At 47.7% G+C, this 19,173-nt stretch overlaps 1 protein-coding gene across 7 annotated transcripts in view; it reads left to right on the forward strand.

Annotated features, from left to right (window-relative positions):
* Nucleotides 1-19,173, forward strand: part of GLT1D1 (glycosyltransferase 1 domain containing 1) — a 98,192-nt gene that overhangs the window by 75,629 nt on the left and 3,390 nt on the right. For 5 of the 7 annotated variants that reach the window (XM_073222738.1, XM_073222740.1, XM_073222739.1 and 2 more), the window contains one exon: nucleotides 10,189-11,517. In XM_073222738.1, coding sequence (XP_073078839.1) covers nucleotides 10,189-10,350 — 162 coding nt within the window. In that variant the 3' untranslated portion in view covers nucleotides 10,351-11,517. Of the gene's footprint in view, nucleotides 1-10,188; nucleotides 11,518-19,173 lie in introns of those variants that run through there. The other 2 variants (XM_073222736.1, XM_073222737.1) reach the window with 2 other exon arrangements.

Here is a 19,173-nt window from a genome sequence, read left to right on the forward strand (position 1 = left end):
TGCCTATTTATTTTGTAGCTCAATTTCAGAGCACTAGAACTTTACCAGTGAGTGAATAGCAATCACTTATAAATGGGCATGTGGGCTGGGCACTGGGAGAAAAGCAGTTCGGCTATCTTGATTTTGTGGAGCTCCTTGCAAGGTATTCCTAACCTTTGCCAGTAACCGTCATACCTCTGCTATGTTCAGGTCATCTCTTCTGGCTCCTGGCTTTCCGGGGGCTCTCAGACACAGCCCTGAGGCACTCACAAAGCTAAGTCGCGGGCTTATTTTGATTCCAACACTTTCACGTTAGCTTTACAAAGGATGTTTAAAAAAATAGAAAGCCGTAGGTTTCATGTGGGGGGAGACTGCATTTCTGAACATGCTTTGAAGACATGCGCCAGACACGGATATCACACATGGCTTTTGTTTTGTCTTCTCTATAGTTGTGAGCAGACTCGGCCTTGCATAGCGCGGGGGCTGTTGCTCAGAAACAAATATGCATTTTAGATAAGTCAGTGACGGGCTCTATTCATCTCAACTGAGGAACTCAGGTGTCATTAACTCCTGGTTGGTAGCCAGAGTTTGCAAGATTTATTTCAAATATGTATTAGAAGTAGCACTTCCTCTATTAAGAAGGGACTTCCATGCCTATATATATATATATATATACACACACACACACACACACACACACACACACATATATATATATATATATATATATATATATATATATATGTGTGATTTTTTAAATTATAAATACTGTTCAGATCGATGCCAAACCTGGCGATGATAAAGAAGTTGGATCCAGAGATGAGGTCATCTGGTCCCTGGTCCTACATGTTGGGTTGCATATTTTACACTCCATTTACCTTCTTTTTCAAAACAGAAAATGCATTTTACCTGTGTTTTGCCTGAAGCATATGAATGGTTGTCAAAGGGCACCCCTTATCCTTTGGTCATTTTGTGAACCTTTCTATAAAACTAAGCCAACAACAGGAACAGAAACGTGATGTTTCCCCTGGAAGTGTGGCCTGTTTTTTTGCTTCACGTTTTGCCCTCCTGGACCTTGTGGAGAGAGCCCACTGCCTGCCGCCACATGGACATGCAGGCCACAGTCTAGCTCTGGCCATCTTTGAGGAGATGCTGGAAATCCCTATTTTTACTCGGATTTTACCAATTAATAAGTATGTATGATTCAGCCCATTATTTAAATTATTAGCTTCAACAATGTGTGGGCCTCTCCAAACATTGTGGGGGAGATTGACCTGGCAGGGTACCAGCTGTGATCTCTGCTGGGATGAGGGCTGTTCCTTCTCAGCTAGCACAAGAAATAGGCCAGCAAGGCGTCCTTCCCAAGGGGACCGCACCAAAGGGGACTTCAGTCCTAGCCTAGGACCGCATCTTGCACTCCAGACAAAGAGGAGGTGAGTGGTCAGCCTCCTGTAGGCTGAGGAGTGGGGAGGCTAGATTCTAGGGTCTCATCAGCAAGAAAAAGGACTTTGGGCTTGATGTAATGGGGCCACAGAGTGAATTCTCTCCCTCTCTGCAAAAAAGCTAATGTGAATTGGCTCCTGCCATGTGTCAGGCAGGTCAGGCAGAGAACTTGTACCATGTGACAGGCACTGAACCAGGGCCTTGAGGTGAAAAGACGGAGAGGGAGGGGTCAAGGCCCTACGAAGCTTAGAGTGTGGTGAGGGTGGCCCTGGGGAGTGTGTGTGCTGACATGGCCATGCCCTTCTCACTGTCCCCATCACCATGAGCAAACCTCTGTCCAGTGCTACCCTAAGCCAGGCCCTGTTCCAGCCGTTCTGTAGGGATTGACCCACGTAACCACAAAAATCCCATGATGTAGACACCCTTCTTATCACCACATTGGAAGCACCAGGGCCCGTGGGGGGGCTGCCTGATAAGGAACCACGGGCACCCTCCAGGAGCTGAGCACGTCCCCACTGGCAGCCAGAGAGGGACCAAAGGGCTGGATTTTCCCAACAACCACGTGAGCTTTTAAGTGGATGTAGGGCTTCAGACAAGAGCCCATTGTGTGGATGCTGGCCTGAGTCGCCAGCTCAGCCAGGCCTGGGACTGTGATGCAGGAACCATGAGGTGAGACGTGGTTGTACCAAAGTTGTCACATGTACTGCCCAGCCATAGGGAACAAATACCAGGATGCAGTGCGAGTCCTGGTGCAACAGGAGAGGGCAAACTTGAGGCTACCCTTGGGAGCTATAAGATGGAGGTGATGCCTCACTTCTGGGATCTTGCAGCCCTGGCACCTAGAACAGTGCCTGGTACTAAGCTAAGCGTGTGTTGACAGACGAAGGGGTATAAGCAAGAGCCCAGCATGACTGCTCTTTGGGTGGGGACAGTGAGGAGTCCAGAAGGAAAGGAGGGTTGCTTTGGAGGGCTTAGCAGGAAAGCTTACTGAATTGAACCCATAAAAAAAAACTGTATTTTGGACTTTTAGCAAAAAAAATGATTAAAAATACTCAGCTATGATAGGAGCAAAATAATCTCTCTTTTCATACACCTCACCCCTGGAAAGCTTTCATTTAAATGAACCTTTCCAAACCTAGTAAACATTGATTTTCCATTACCACAATAATCTTGTTCTTTTTCTTTTTAGGAAAAAAAGAGCTGAGCTATTTTCTAGTTTCAAAATTAAAATCCATTTGACATTTAATAGAAACTGTGAATCCATATTCTCTCTCCAGGTCAGCCTTGTAAAGTGTAGCCCAAACTATTGCTGGGAGGTTCTGTTTGTTTTTTAGACAAGTGTAGAAAAAAACAGATTTGGGAATCATGACGATGGTGATGATGGTAATGGTGATGATGAGGTAATGGCGATGATGGTGATGGTGGTTATGATGGCAGCTAACATTTATTGGGTGCATAATCTCTTCCAGGCAGTGTTCTCAGTGTTCTATGTGGATTCACACTTTCATTAAAGATCGTTTCTTTTTCTTTAAACAATAATGACCTTGATAGTCCGTCAACAGTAAAATGTTTACAAAAATGTTGGGGAAATATCCGCCTCCAAACTTTTGTTCAGGCAGAGCTATGCTTAGATGCAAGTACTCCATTTGAATGAATCTGAGTAATCCTGGACACATTTCTTATTTCTGTGCTAGCTCCTTTATCTGAAGGTGGAGCTCATGATGTCCATCTTTGGGAAATAAAGAGAAAGCATGTGAGGCAGAGTCTCACCCTTTGTCAGATGAAAGCTGTGCATACACAGAGTCAGTCTTAGTGCTTCTCCTGCTGAGCACTGGGTTGTTGGCTGCTCCCCAGCCCATGCCTCTAAATGCACAGAAGCAGGGATTTTAGTGTTGGTTGGATTTCCAGAAGCCCAAGGGAAACACTGGACCAGCAATGTGTGCACTGCATGCAAAGTCAACCCCACACTTACCTGGTTTTGTAAATAGGACAACCACCTGGTTTATTGGGAAAAACCAGGGTACTTTTGAGAGAGAAAGGGGGTGTTACAGATAATTACACTCAACAGCAGGAAACCCATCCCAAGTAATGTAGGTAAGAATCGCTTGTGATCTGACACACAGCCGGTGTGCACTGGGGACCATGTGTGAACCCAGCCACGTACCTAAGTTACACTTTTCCAATGGCCACATTAAGAAAAAATAAAAGAAAGTAAATGAAATTAATTTCAATAGTATATCTTGTTGAACTCAGTCTGTCCAAACAAAATTATTAATGCAGCATTTACATTCTTTTTTTCATACCGTCTGAAACCCTGTATGTATTTTATAGGGGATTTTAATTTGGAGGATACGTGTGTGTAGAAATACTTGATTTGCATTTTGACTCCATAAAATCTACACTTGAAAAAGTAGAGTCACATATCCATGTTGTTTCAAACATACTTAAACGTTTTTCAGTACTTGAGCACTGATCTTTAAGTATAAAATCAAATCAATCAAAATTAAAAATGAGAAATGCAGTTCTTTAGGAGCACTGGCTGCACTTCCAGAGCTCTGAGGTCGTGGGTAGTGGGCAGCCCCCGGGCCAGGCCGCACAGGCCTCAGGAAAGGAAGCAAGCGGTCGGAGCTTTAAGGACAACCCGGAAGTGGGGTCCCAGCCTATGTCTGTGTGCCAGGCACTGTGGTGGGTGCCTCATCCACTTACCTGACCTTGTCCTCACCAGAGCCACAGGAAGGAGTCACCGTGAGGACCCAGGGAGGGAAGGCTTTGCCTCGGGTCGGTGCAGTGCAGGTGGCCAGGCTGGGACTTGAACTCAGCTCAGCCACCTTTAAGGACCCTGCAAACAATTCCTCATGCTGCCTATCCCTCCTCTGTGGCTGTGTCTCCCTCTGTCTCTGTCTGTCTTTCCCTCCTCTCTTGTTTTGAGGGGAGGGGTGCTCTTTCATGTGACAATCGTCTAAAAGGATTTTATCATTCTTGGGGAGAACAGGCCCCCTTTTTAAGGCCGGTCCTGCTTTGCTTTTCCCACCTGCGGCCCCACCCCTTGGGTTAGAGTGCCCCCTGATGGCAGGGGGCACAGAGGGAAGCCTGGGGTGGCCCGGGGCACTGAGTGGTGCTGCAGAGACCCAGCCTGGAGAGGTGACAAGGACAAGGATGGAGCCACAAGGTGGGGCTCATTACTCAGGAAAGGCCAGGCCAGCAAGACTGCACCTTCCAGATTGCCTCAGTCTCCCTTTCCTGTACCGGGCCAGCAGGCAAAGTCTGGAATTCTTTTAGGATGAGAGGGCAGAGGTCTCTTCCAGTTGTGAACTTGAGATTAGGAGAGCAGCCAGCCATGAGCCAGCATAACCACAAAGAAAAGACCCTCCATCCCTCACTGGCTGATTCCTCACCCATCACTCCATAAGCATGTCCCTCTTCCTGGGCACCTGTAGCAGCCAGGGACCTCTTTGCTAGGTGTTAGGACAGCAAATCCAGTCCCAACCCCATTCTCATATTGCTCCAAAACCAGTTCTGTACATGTGTTTAAATTTATCCTGAAACTCAGAGTAGAGAGAAGACTTGTGAGCACGTGTAGAATTGGAGCAAGTGACCTGTGCAGGATTCTGGGGCTGCAGACTCTAGATGGTGCCCTGGGAGGAGGCATGGTGTCCATGCAGCTGGCTCAAGTCCCCCCTGTCCCCAGCCTGGGTGTCCTTCGAGCAGCCTGTACCATGGTTCTAGGTCTCCAAGCACTGCCTTCACCTGTCAGCTGCCTCTACCACCAGGCCGCATGCTTCCCTAGGGTGGGGTCACGCTCATCCTTCAGGACCCTGGCACTAAGTGGGTGCTCAGTAACCACTGGGAGAGATGGGTACACCAGAGGGTTAAAGCGAAACCTAGAGCATTTTTGCCATTTTAGTTTAGTATGGAGCGACCCAGCAGGCCAACCAGGTATACCCTAACTGCTTTATTCCCCTTTTTTCTTCACACCCATCCCGTTCCTGTTCTTACAGATGTATAGACCTTGAAACTTGTCTCCCTGGGGCATTTACACCCTGGAGAAAGAAGGTACTCGGCAGAACAGAACTAGGGTCGGAGGAGGGAAAACAGCTCCATGCGCTCGGTGGCCAACTCATTTACCTCTAAAAGCGCATGTTCATTCCTGCCATCGCCGGAGCTTACTGCTCGTGAAATGCATGACCTTGAGTCAATGTGACCTGAAGGCATAGCTGATGGCTCATGTTTGAGGGAATCAGAGTTCTGTCCACCACAGGTTGGGCGGACATGTGGACATTTGCGCAGACAAGGCCGGCGGCCACCCACCGGGGCCCTGGGTCATGCACACGTGCGGAGGTGGTGTGTGGCTCCGTTCGTGGGACTGTGGGCCATGGCAGCTGTATCTGGCCTCCAAAGAGGAGGCTGTGCAAGGGCCGGCGGGGCCTCGCCCAGGCTGTGGCCTGACTGTGCCCTGATCCCGGCCCTCCATGCAGGCTCTGCTTTCCGTGGGTGAGACTCTGCCAGCCGGCTTCGTGTTCACCTTGGCTCCCAGGAGCATGACCACAACCTCTGGGCTGCAGATTCCCTCCCATGCTTCTGAAGGACTTCGCCCCTTTCCTCTGACTTCCCACAACAGAAGCTCATGCACTCACAGAAGCTGCTCCTAGGCCACCCCCTCTCCCAGGGCTTTCTCTCACTCTTATCTTTCCTCCCTGACATCCTCGCTGCCTGCAAAGCTCGCTGGAGGAGCCTGGCAGCTGTCTGCTGGCTTGTGTATTTGAAATGGCACTCTCAGACAAGTCTGGGCAGCAGGAGAAACCGGACACAGAAACTATCCTCCGTCTTTGCTTTCAGCCCCACCCGAGTTCCCAAATGCCACCGGTCTGTGCGGCGGCTGGGCAGGTTTTGCTCCACCCACCTGTGAAGCAGTCAAGCCTGGAGGAGAAGGAATCAGCTCCAAGGCTGGACGGTCTGAGTTTAATTCCCGTTCGGCCTCATACTGTGAAATGTGTGACTCCAGGCAGGTTTCTGGGCCCCTCTGTGCTCCCGTTCTTTCTGTGAAAGGAGTCACAATAATAGCACAGAGTTTGAGCCCCTTTTCTGACTTTCCCAAATCCAGAGAGCACTTGAAAAACAATCTATTTTTGGTGAGTTTGGTGCCCAAACTCACTTGGCAGCAAACTCATATCTGAACTGATGAGATCTGTGGCTTTGTGCTACTCAGTATGAGTACTCATACGTCCTGATTTGGAATTTCTGGTGTGTTGTCCACAGGTTGTGGCTCACACCCACTGGAGAGCATATGTTAATAAGAGTGCAGAAGCCACGTTATGAAATTCCCCAAATCCTAGATTCTGAAACATGATCTGTTACCTGGTTGCAAACACTCGGTAAATGTTGGCTGTTGCCTGTATTAAATTCCAGCTGGATTCTGGCTGCCGCTGTTGGTGTAGACGGCACTGGGCCACTGAGAAGCGGTTTCTAAACCTACCAGGCTGGTTTCATCTGCTCGATCCATCTGCACAAGATTCCAGCCACTGCCTTTTATATTTATTTTAAAGCAAGCCCCTCTTTTAACCATGATGTTGTCACACGAACCAGCAGCCCTTCCAAAAATGGGCTATTGCTGCTATGATTCAAAAAATAAGGCTTATGTTGAATAATTCAGGGAATACTTACATGTTCTTATGAGTGGTCCCAACCTTACCCAATGGCAGAAGTCATTGAAGAAACAGCTGATGCCTGCAGACAGTTGGGTGACTGTGTGGCCATGGTGACATGGAGAGTTGTTAGTGGTGGCATTTGGGTAGAGCTTAAAGCATGACCACCAAATGGTGCTGTGTATAAGAAAAGTCAGACAGATGCATCTGTGTCACTTTCCTACCTGTTAGATCTTGAAGTGCATTGCTCACAACCTGCAGCTGTCAATACAATGAATCTATTTTACAGTCAAATAACTTTTGAAAAATAAGGCAGGCACAGCGGGCCATCTTAGACCCATGGTTTTCAAAGTATGGCTCTGTGGAGCCCCCTGGGGTGACTGCTAGAAAACACAATTGCTGTGGACTGGATGTCTGTGCCTCACGAAATCTGTATGTTGAAGCAATGCCCAGGGTGCTGGTGTTAGGAGGTGGGGCCTTTGGGAGGAGCTTAGGCCATAAGGTGGAGCCCCCATGAATGGTAAAAGGGGTGCTGGAGCCTGAATCTTGGTCTTGCAGTCCTGAGCTGTGACAAACCAATGTCTGTTGTCTGTAAGACCCCCATCTGCGGTATTTTGGTATAGTGGCCCAGATGTCCTAAGACACCATTCCTGGACTCCCACCCCTAGCCTACCCAATCAGAATCTTCCGGCAAAGTTTGGGAACCAGAGCCACAGTCTGAGCCTTAATTAACTCCAGGGTTCCAGGCGGGAAAGCCAGAGAAAAACCAAAGACTTGAACGACCCCACATATGTCAGTCGACATCTGTCATCAAGACATGGTTGTATTTTAAGCATCTGGAGAAGCAGCTTTGGGGTTGATTTAACATACTAAGCCTGAAATTCAGAGTTTTGGTGCGACTGACTCCAGCTTCTTTCAGAAGAAGGAGTATGCATCACTCCGAAAGTCGTCGGAACGTGACACCATCACTTTTGGAGCCATCCCAGGTGAAGCTGGCCAGGTCCCGTGTTCCGGCACCAGGCATTTGCTTCGTGTTGAGGGCTTGCTCTGCCCTATGGCTTTAAGATGACACCGTTTTGCAGAGATCCTAACACGGGTTTGAATTCTCATTCTGTAAAAATGCCGCCTTTATCACCCAGGCTCTCCCAGATGCCAACAGCAGAGTCTGCACCAGCCGGCACTCTCACAGCCACATGTGTGTGCTTAGCGTGCTCAGTGGCCAGGCAGCTGGGTTAGCCCTGAAGGAAATCGTCTCAAAGCCACAGCGTGTAATTTATGATTCAACAGGGAGATTATACATTCTTTCCTGATGCCTTTTGTCTTATTTTAAATGTTTCTTTGTTTTGAAGTTTGTATTTAGTCATCCTTCCCTCCTTTTCCCAGCCAGGAGGTGATGCCTTCCCTTCTGTTTTCCTCGAGCCACAGACCCAGGGATTTCTTACAGCAATGGCCAAGGTGCTTCACCCCTCACCCAAATCTCTCCTGCTTTCCTTAGGCCTGTGGTTTTTGCTGGGCCTCTGTGTAGAGAGAAAAAGGTGCATTTTATCACATCCTGTGCTTAGAAACTCCATCATTCTAGATTTTGCTGTAAAATGGTCAAACTCCCCATAGAAACGATAGGCAGGGAATTGAGTTTCAGCCGAAGTCCCTGCATCAGGTAAATCAAAGATATGACCAGTGCCATAAAATAATATACCATAGCTATAAGCCCCTCAAATAATTTTAATAAGAATGTTGTTCCACCATGAGATGGAAGTAAATATGTTATATTTTTATTACAAAAAGAACACCAATTCACTATAAAATGTGTACATAATACATAAAAATAGAATTCTACTCTATCATAAATATCACTATTTATATTGCTAGCTGTAAAAAGTGTTCAACGTTTAATTAACAGTAATTTTGAGAATATGTGGATGTTGCTGTTAAGCAACCAAGCATGTGTGTTGATCCCAGGCATTGTCCTCTTGCTGGAATTTATGGAGTTTTGGGGATCCTTTGATGGGAATGATAGCTATGCCTGTGCCAGGTCTGCCCTGGGCTCTTTGTATTAACTCATTTAATCCTCTACACACTCTATGGAACATGTACTGTTCTTGTCTCTAATTTAAAGATGAGGAAACTGAGGCACCAGGAGATAAAGAAGTGCTCCCCCCATCATGCACAGGAAGGGTAAGGTGTGAATTTAAGCGCAGGCCTACTGGCTCATGAACCCTGCTCTTGACTTATGTGCAAGCATAATAAATAATGCATGTTCTCTCCTTGCTCTGAATACTTTTTAATGATCAAAATAATGCTAATGAATTCCAATTACAAAGGTCTTTGATATTAAAAACTGGTCAGCAGGACCACTCCATTCCTGTACCCGAGTCTGTGAGCATGAATTAGTGATGAGCACAGCAGAGCTCCAGAGGGAAGCTAAGCAGCAGGAGAAAAGGCTAGAAACTCAGCTTGAGGACAATGAAATCCCCTCCTCTGCCATCATCCACAAGGTCAGGGGCAGGGCCGGGCCCACCAGTCAAGTGCCTGCTGACCCTGAGTCGATAAATGTGGGGTTCAGAAAGGTTAACTAGCTTTCCCAAAGCCACACAGCTAAGTTATGTCTTGGAGAAGGAGGTGAACCCAAATCTGACCCTGAAGCTGGCCCTTTCCCCAACACCAGATGATACCCACAATTCGAAGATGAAAGAGCAAGCACGGTGTCAAGCCGGCGGGGCAGGAGAGCGTTGTACAGTGTACAGGACCTCAGAGTCTGGAGTAGGCCTGAGTTCCTCTGACACTCATAAACAAGGGAAGAACTTGTGAAATACAAGAGTCACTCTTAAGACAAGAAATGGCAAGACTTGGTGATTGGAGGATGAAAGGTGAGGGAAGCGGAAATGACACCCAGTCTTTGTCCATGATGTTCATCCCAGCATGTGGTGTGTGTGTGTGTGTGTGTGTGTGTGTGTTATTTCCTACTCAATCCCAGTGTTTGCATTAACTCCCAGCCCTCTTAAAGACCGTTTTCTCCTGAGAAAGGAGGTGAACAGAAAAGAGGCCAGGAGCCATACAGAAGCAGGCTCCACATACGTTTGCAGGGACCCCTCACCAATCACCTCTTTCTCCTCCCTCTTTGCAGGAGTTTGTTCAGCTGGCAAAGAGACTCATTAGTGATCCTGCATTAGAAAAAGAGATCGTGGCCAACGGCAGGGAGTATGTGAGAATGTCTCATTCGTGGCAGGTGGAAAGAGACACCTACCGAAACCTCATCAGGAGGCTCGAGGGAAGCATTCGGGACTGAGGGCGCATGCCAGCTGCTCACATGTGCTGCCAGGTGAACATCCAGGGATGGGGCTGTAGCCAGTGGGGCCAGACCAGTACTAATCAAGCTGGTTTCTGAGGCGGGACCTCATCCAGAAGCTCCCTGCGCTTCAGATGCCATCCTGGACCTGTTTCCAAATAGTCCTGCAGCAGAAACTCACTGGCTAACTGGCTGGGGGCAGGGTAACCGGTTTTAAGGGGATTCGGGAGAGAATGGATTTGCTGTCTTAGGACTTCCTGTGGACAGCAGGGGCTCATTGGTAAACCACCACCCATGTTCTAATGTCCAATAACCCATCATTGTTCAAAAAGCAGCAACAAAAATCAAACATGTAGGCTGAGGAGCCCTGGCAGCACTTTTCACATGGAACAAAAGCTCTAACAGCCAAACTGGGCCCTGGCAGATTCGTGGACAGCCGAGGCCCTAAACACAGAGCCAGCACTATGAATGAGTTCCCATGCGGCCTGTCTTACCCCCCCGTTTATGTGATGGCAGGATAGCGGGTGCTCTCGAGAAAAGCCAGCAGTCAGCCCTGCAGGCTCCGCCCACCTCTGTCAGTTTGAGTTGAAAACTGGGTTATACAAGGGGAAAGTACTCAAGTGAACCTGAGATGAGCTGGGTCCTGGGGGTCAGGTAGGCCTGTTCCCTCCCAGGATCGAGGATCCAGGGGTTAGTGTCCAGAAGGTCAACAGTGTCCAGCTCACTGCAGGACTCCCCTGGGGTTGGTGACGTCCCCCACACAGTGAGTTCAGCCCAGTGCAGCCATCCCCGTGGGCCCGGCCGCAGCAGCGCCTCGCCCAGAAGCTGGTGCCCTTTTCCTGTGGGGCAGTATCAGCCTCTGCTGGATCCTTGTATTATCACTGCACTGCAGTGGCTGCCCGTGACAGAAAATGGCAGTGGGCATCCCACTGCATTGTGTGAAGGCAGGAGCACAGGCTTGGAGGAGGAAGGGGACACAGAGCCCTCGCGGGATGTGCTGTCAGAGTGTGTTTAGATCCCACAGGCTCTGGGAGGCCCGACCTCACCCTGCCTCACATTCCAGGACATCGGCACTGTTTGCTTTCCAAACATCATGTTTTTTTTTTAGATGGCCAAGCCTACATCCTTTTTCTAAAAATTAAGCCTCAAATAAACTGGTAGCCTGGAGATGATGTGAGATTCCATGTCATGTTACTTGCCACTCACTGCATTCTGCTGCCCCCACCTCAGAGCAGAGTCACCTGCAGAAAGGTGGTTAATGGGAACTGCAGACACCCCTCCCTGCTTGGAGTTGTGGTTCCGCTAACGGCTCCCCACCTTTTTGAGGGTCCGAGAGGCACTAGGGTCAAGAATCCATTGTCTGGGAGCAGCAAGAAAGGGGAAGGAGAGAGAGCCCATGCCCGGGAAGCAGAGCTGTGGCTGAATCTGGAATTGGCAACGCCACTGTCAGGAAAGACCCCACGTCACCTTGTGCCGCCCTCCTGCTGCTGCGGCTTGCAAGATGCTGGTTGTCTGGAAGCTGGACTCTGCTCCTGTGGGATGTCTGTGGATGCTCCAATCCACACCATGAATTTGGCTTTATATGCATACCCACACTTGCCTGAGGCAGGAAGGGGGAGGGCATGGCTAAACAAATAAAGCATGTTGCCCTCAGCTGTGCAAAAGCAGCCTGTCTGTTACACTGCACATGGTGCCCCACCTGGAACAGACCCTGCCCCGCCCGCCCTCCCCTGCAAAATAAGAGGAGGTGCTGGCAACGGGCCTGAATTAATACGGGTTTAAAATGCAGTCGCCACTTTAACACCAAAGTAGAGCTGTAAGTGCATAAGCTTTTCTATAAGCTTCCTGAACGGTTTTGGTTTCATCCTCGGTCAACTTTATATTTAAACATTTTGTGTATAGTTTTCAATGTGCTGGTGCACAGGTGGGAAGGACTCAAAGAGTAAATCTCCAGATTGAATGGAGATGCTGTCACCTGCAAACATGGAGGGAAACTGCACTAAACATAGCACAGCGTGGGTAGCAAAGGGACCCTGGTCACACCAGGGTTGGCGCCAGTGTGCCAGCCAGAGCTGCAGCCTCTCCTGGGTACTGCTCTTCACCCGACTGCATGCTCCCAGGGTCCAGCTGACCAGGATGGGGCCCTCTGATCTGGAAGGTGTGTCACCTAACTCCAGGTTTACAAGAGCAGCCCCCTCCTCACACCGGCAGTGGGAACGCGCAGTCAGCCAGGCACCTCAGGGACCCGCATACCTGGATGCACTGCTCTGGATCTCAATGTCGACAGTGGCCCTCGCTGGGCTGGTTAAGGATGGGATTTTGAGGATGTTTGAACCCTGAGGAGGTGTTTTAGCTTCAAGTGTTCATGGCACTTCTGTGTTGGCCTTGGTGACGCTCTTTTGCAAAGTAGCACAACATTTGTCCTTCCAGGTGCTTGATATTGAACTCGTCGTTTCTATAACTCATCTTTGCTCCACCTGATACTTGGGGAGCCAGCTCTTCCCAGCATTTCTCCAGTGACACACCTCCTTCCTCCTCTCTCCCTCCCTCCTTCCTTTCTCCTTGCATCTCCGCTTGCCACCCCCTCATTCCCCTTTCTGACTCCGTGTCCTCGTGAAGAGGCAGGGGCTGTCATGGGCTGAAGACTTCCCTGTGCCAAGCCAACCCTTACCAGGAGAGGCACTTACCACACCAGTGGTTCCCAGCCTTGGCTTTAAAAAATCCAGATGCCCCAGCTGCATTCCTGGCCACAGCTACCTGGGAGTCTCGGCAGGGAGACAGCCCAGGCTGAAGCTTCCAGAGATCCAACGTACAGACTGCAGGGATATCTCCTGACTAATAATCTACTTGTAGGGACCGGAATCCACAGAAAACAAAGACCATCTAAGAAAAGGTTGGACTGTGACTTTATATTGAAAAACGAATTCAGAATTAAGAAAATCGCCAACATCCACCTTATGTTGAACATAATTTATTTACACAGGCAGAACTGCATGCTAAGTGCAGGGCTGAGCTTCCTACAGACACATGAACAGCAAATAAAATAATCCACCAGTTTGTCACCCACATTCCCCAGTGGGGTCTCCTTCCTTTGATATCTCACTTCCTTTCCCAGTGTCTGTCCTGCTTTGCCCTCAGTGTTTCTCTTTTCCCCTTAGTTACCTGGTTTCATGCCATGAGTCTCATCCACCTGTGGTTCAAAGGGCTCAGGAAGAGGGACCAACTTTGCCCTGGGATGGAGAGTCAGAGGCCATCCCTTGCAATTGCATTTGGTTACGGCGGACTGGAAATCCCAAATCACAGTGGCGTAAGCAGGAGGGAAATGCATTTTTTTTCTTTTCTTCAAGTAAAAGAATTAACAGAACACACATTGTGTTTACCAGGGTCAGGGACTTAGATCCCGCATCCTATTGTTCCTTCATCCTCAGTACCTGGCCATCTCAACCTCATGATGTTAAGTAGCTGCCCAAGCTCCACTATCATGCCTGAATTCCAGGCTGCAGGAGGACAGAAGGTGGGAACAAAGACATATCTATCTCTTGTCTTTAGGACGACACCCAGTTCCAGTTCCATGCCATGGCCACACCCCATTGCAAGGGAAGTTTAGGAATGCAGGCTTTACTGGGAGCAGCCCTGTGCCCACTTAAAAATCAGGGGTCTGTTATCAAAAACGAATTGCTGAATGCACAGTAGGAGGCAGCTTTCAGCTGCAGTAGCCGTCAGATAACCTGGTTGTAGATTCTGCAGTGGTCACAGGCGTCCTACCTTTTGCTAATCACTGAATACTTTTTAATGCCAAGAATCATGTTTTCCACAAGGTTTTAATTTACCTTTTAAGGCCATTCCAGCACAGCTCACCTTTTCTCCCCAATATCTCATTTGTATACAAGCTCTCAACCACCGCAGCATATCGATTAGTACCTCAAACCTGCAGCTCCTCAGCTACTTACTCAAAGAGTAAGTACATGGGTTTTCCTCTGAATCTCCTAAACTGTTCCTTTGTGTTTGGTGAAACACAATAGCATTAAACAGATTGACGATGTATATAATTTCGGTCATTCTGAATGTTCTCCTGATTGCCCTGCTGGATGAGTCAGCACATACTTACTCACGTTGGAAAGAGTTGTGTAATAGAAGTCTTTTCTGAAGGGATCCATGAGTCAGAGTTTGACAAAAACAAAGCAAGAATTTACATTAAAGACCAGATGTAATGAAGTTCCTTCTTGCATAGTGTTTCTAAAAAGAGCATTCAAAACAGAAGTCTTGCAGGGTCAAAATTACCCACCCACGTAGGGTTTGATTTCTTATGTGGGTCTGTGCATTAAGTCCCATGTGTGGGCAAGTTTTGGAACCACTAAGCTCAATTAGAGAAAGTCAGCCTCTGCATGTCTAGTTACCCAATGGTTCCAATTTTGGATAATAGACAGTTGGATCCCAAGCAGGAAGTGGGGAAGCAGTCTCTGCTTCCAGTGGGGGTTATTTCACTCGGCTTTATATCCTCTCTACATAACCATTCATCCATGCATTCGGCAAACATTTCCTGGCATAGTGGAGCCAGGCAGTGTTCTTGGGGTAAAGATGGAGCAGCGACCCCCACAAAGCCCTCTCCTCCCTGGAGCTCTTTCTAGAGGGCTTCACTGTGCATGAACACTAGTGGATGCCTGCTGCCAGCATCCGAAGAGAGAGCCGAGTCCACCCAAACAGAGCAGTTAGGGTCAAGGTCAGTGAGAACAGTCTATGGGGCAATTCAGTGCCCACATTTCTCAGAATGAAAACTACAGCCAAGGTGCTCCACCTCATTTCTAAGGGAATCATAGACTCTCAAGGAACATCTGGTAAAAATGAATATTAAAAAAGGTGGCTAGGTGGTCACTTAGAAAGAATGACTTTACCTTTATCTGTGGCCACAATCTATTTTAAAGAGATTGTTTTACAATCTGCTTCATCTTTCAGACTCAAATAGTCCATAAAATCCAGGCTGAGAGAAGAGACTTTCCCAAAACTTACACAGTTTTGCTAAATTACAAAAGCATTTTTCTCCTTAGGGGAAAAGAAATTTTTTTAACATAGGTATGCTTTTCTCATAGAGGCCACTGAAATCCCTGCATACTTTGGGAAGTCTCAACTATTAGAAGAGTCATGCGTCATTAACAATGGATTTTCTTCTATAGCATCTAGTATAAAAATATGCTTAGTATTTCCACAAATCAGAAAGGTTAATAGCCAGACGTTTGCAAGGAACTGGAGAGCAAGGAGCTAGGCAACACTGTGAGATTAGCTTTATGATTTGGCATTTGGTACAAATTCCTCCATTTGAGAAATACTTGGAAAAACCGCTTGCAAAGTCTAAAGATTTGCTACATTTCCATTTGCTAATAAGGCTTCCCTCCCCATACTTTTCTGTGCTGTCTCTCCTGGTGTCTAAATGCATGTAGAGGCTCGGTGGGCAAGTAAGCAACTATATTACATGAGGTGATTGGAAAGGCAGCTGTGTTTATGACGTAGATGGTGTCATTACTCCAAGCCCGTCAGTAATAGCAAACATTAATTGAATACCATGTGTGTCAGGCATAGTGCTCAGCACTGACAAATGTCAGCTCTGTCCCAGCCCTGAATTCCTGGACAGTGGCACTAGTTAACAAATCCCCCGCTTGCCTGTTGTGGAAAATGGCTTGCTCAGTGGATCTCTCCTCCTTGCATGAGTCAGATACCTCACAGGTGCCCACCATGTACCTCTGCCAGGACCACATGGAGGGAGACCCTCAGAATCCCCAGTCCTCTTATCAGCAACTTGCTGACGTGCTTTTCCCCACTGATCAACATAACAAAACAAAATGCTTGTTAACTAAGCTTTGTTCTGCTCCTCTGTACCCTTGTCCATGGCAGCGCACCCCTCAAACAGACTGCCCCCCAGGCAAAGGTTCCCCCACCTGCATCTGAGCCGTCCCTTCCCCACATCTCCCTCTAGCCTTGTTTATTCCTCCCTGCAAAAAAAAACCCACTGAGCCTAAACCTGTGAGATGCCTGCAGACCCCATGGTGAGTGTCCCCCTGCTGCAAGAATCCTTTCCCCTAAACTCTTCCTTACCTGCATCAGGATTCGCTTCCTATTTGCCAGGGCCTTCTCTGCAATATCTCAGCCCTCAGTCCCTGTGCATCTCTGTCTGTGTCACTATAACACTGCATGTGTATTGTTTCCATACACCAATCTGTTAGTCATCATCTATAGGCTGAGGAATTTCCTTTGCACGTGGGTTACACAAGCATTCAACCCAGGTCAAGGGCTGCTGAGAGGGATCAGAATATGCTACCTCAAAATATGTCCCTTTGTCATGCGGATTATTTTTAGCCGAAGGCCATTGAGAATCAACAGACTCAGAAAGAAGCCTTCTTTTCTGACTTCTCCAGTATCTAGGAGCAGACACTTTCAAAAATGAGGTCTGCCATAAATCCCCTCTCCCAGGGGAATTGTATGGCCGTGACAAAGACAGTCAGCACCAAGGTGAGCCTGCACAAACGAGCTTCACTAAACCATCATCATCTTCTATTAGTTCCCCTGTATATTTACCTTCCCACAGCTGACTGCCCCTAGAAGCTCAAAACACTTTTCCTTTGTCTTGTTTCTTCTCCACACACATATTTCTCTGTTAAAATGGTAGATAAGTCTCCAGGTCTGACCAGCACTTTGGGATTTTGTTTGCTTCATTCTCTGTATATGAAATGAGCTTTTTCCTCCTACTCATCTGTCTTTTGTCAGTTTGATTTGCAGGCCCCCATGCACTGAACTTACAAGTGTGGAGGAAAAAGGTTTTGACATTGGCACATCTCTTCTGAATGAGTTACATAGTTATAAGAATTGTTATTTGTTGATAAGTAGTACAGAGTTGGAATTTTGACCACTGGATACAAGACTGTCAGGGGTTGAGTTTGTTCTCCTTGGTTCTTGCCCCACCACAACAAGGAATTGAAAGGCAGAGACACAGAAGCAAAGCAGATTGAAAGTTTTATTTGAACATACTCTAAGGGAGGTAGACGGAGGCAGGAAAGGGAAGCTCATTGAACTCCTGCTCAGCGTTGGGCAAACCCCTTGCTATCTCCTAAAGCCAGGGTCACCTGGTGTCCAGTGTCTGCTTGAATCTGCAGGGTGTGGGAACCCAGTCCCTACCACCCCAGGACTTGGAGCTGCAGAGCACCGGATAGAGTGAGATTATGTTCTGGGAACTTCCCAAAGGCAAAGAAAGGAGATTTTCGGGCACGCTACTAAAGAGCATGATTGTACAGCTGCAGTCCTGTCCGGGTCACCCAGGCGACAGGAACTTGCAAGCCCGAATCAGAGCTCCCAGCAGTCCCTCCGTACTTTTATCTGGAATACAACAGACAGAGTGATGCACTCGAAGAAAGGGGAGTGTGGGCAGCCTCAGAGATGAGGTGCGCTTAAGGATTTAGGGTTTGGGGTTTCATAGGGCCTTTTGGGTAAGTGTCAGCGTAAGGCATGATATATACAAGTGTTTCGTAAGTCCCTTGAAGTTTTGTCTTAAGAATAGGGTTATTAGGTGACTGTTGGTCTGGATCTTGGCATTCTTTGTCCACATAGGTTTATTTACACTTCAGAGGTCTATGTCCTGTCCTGGTTATAACGGTACTTAAGGGGCTAGAAGAAAAAGAAGACTAGCATGTAGATTAAGTTAAAGAGTAAGCTGGGCCTTTTTCGCAGGCTAAGTAGATTTCACAATGGCATGAGCTTTGTCCCATTCCCCTGCCCTACCTGAGGCAGAGGAGTCCCTGGGGAATTGTTTTTCATCCTGGGCCGGACATTCCAAGTCACTCCTGGCCTTTGAAACTTTAACTAATTAACTAACTAACTCTGTGAGTCCTTTCTTCTCTGGTTTTATCTGGTTAACTCTTGAGTCCCTTTTAATGGGCTTTACTGGCTTTATTCTCTGTCTACCCTCTCATGTCTGTCTTTCTGCCTAATGAGACTTTCTTGTTCTGGAATGTTTTTTAGTAGCCTGGAAACAACTGTTCTTTGTTTAACTTCATAAGCTATGATATTGCCTTTATGTGAATTCTTTTCTAATTTTTGGTTGCAGAATAATATACCGACATATTACCGATATTTCTTTGCATGTGCACACACAGATACACACACATGTAATTCTTTATGAAAATTAGGCCATTCTGAACTTATTGCATTTGTGGGTGGTGGTGGGCATTGCCAGGACCAAATTCAGATGAGAGACAGTCAAATCTTTGGCTTTGAGTTTCTGAGGAGGCTTTTGAATTTCATGAGACCGAAAACAACAGTTTTGAAAACCAAGCTTTTGAATTGCAAAGCAGGGGTTTTTGAGAGAGAAAGGCTTTAATATTCAAAACACAAGGTCTAGAAGTGCACTAGAAGCAAAGTCCCACAGGGCCTAAGGCATAATGTCTGTGTTTTAATTATCAGATTGGAAAGAAAATAGAGTCCAGTCACCAGGCTGGCCCAGCCTGGGGAGGGGAGAGGGTTGGAAGCAAAGCCTGCATCCTGTGTGTGGGCAGAGCAGGACATGAATGTCCTGCCTTCCCTCCACACCTGCACGGAGAAGAAACTAGAGGCCTGACCTGGGGATGCAGCACAGGCAGCCACTCTCCCTGAGGAGCTTTTGGCAGGGGGTGGGCCCCAGAGCCCCATTCTGGTCCCTGTGACCTTGGGGCTTAAGAGAAGACATGGTCTGTGTGTTGCTTGAATAGAACATTTCAGGAGAGCTGCTATCTAAAAGACATTTTTACTCACAGGTCCTCAGAGGAGGGGGCATGCCGTGCCTCAAGGACCACATGGGGCAGT

This window comes from Manis javanica, chromosome 15, assembly GCF_040802235.1.
Source record: "Manis javanica isolate MJ-LG chromosome 15, MJ_LKY, whole genome shotgun sequence".
In the NCBI taxonomy this organism is placed as follows: domain Eukaryota; kingdom Metazoa; phylum Chordata; class Mammalia; order Pholidota; family Manidae; genus Manis; species Manis javanica.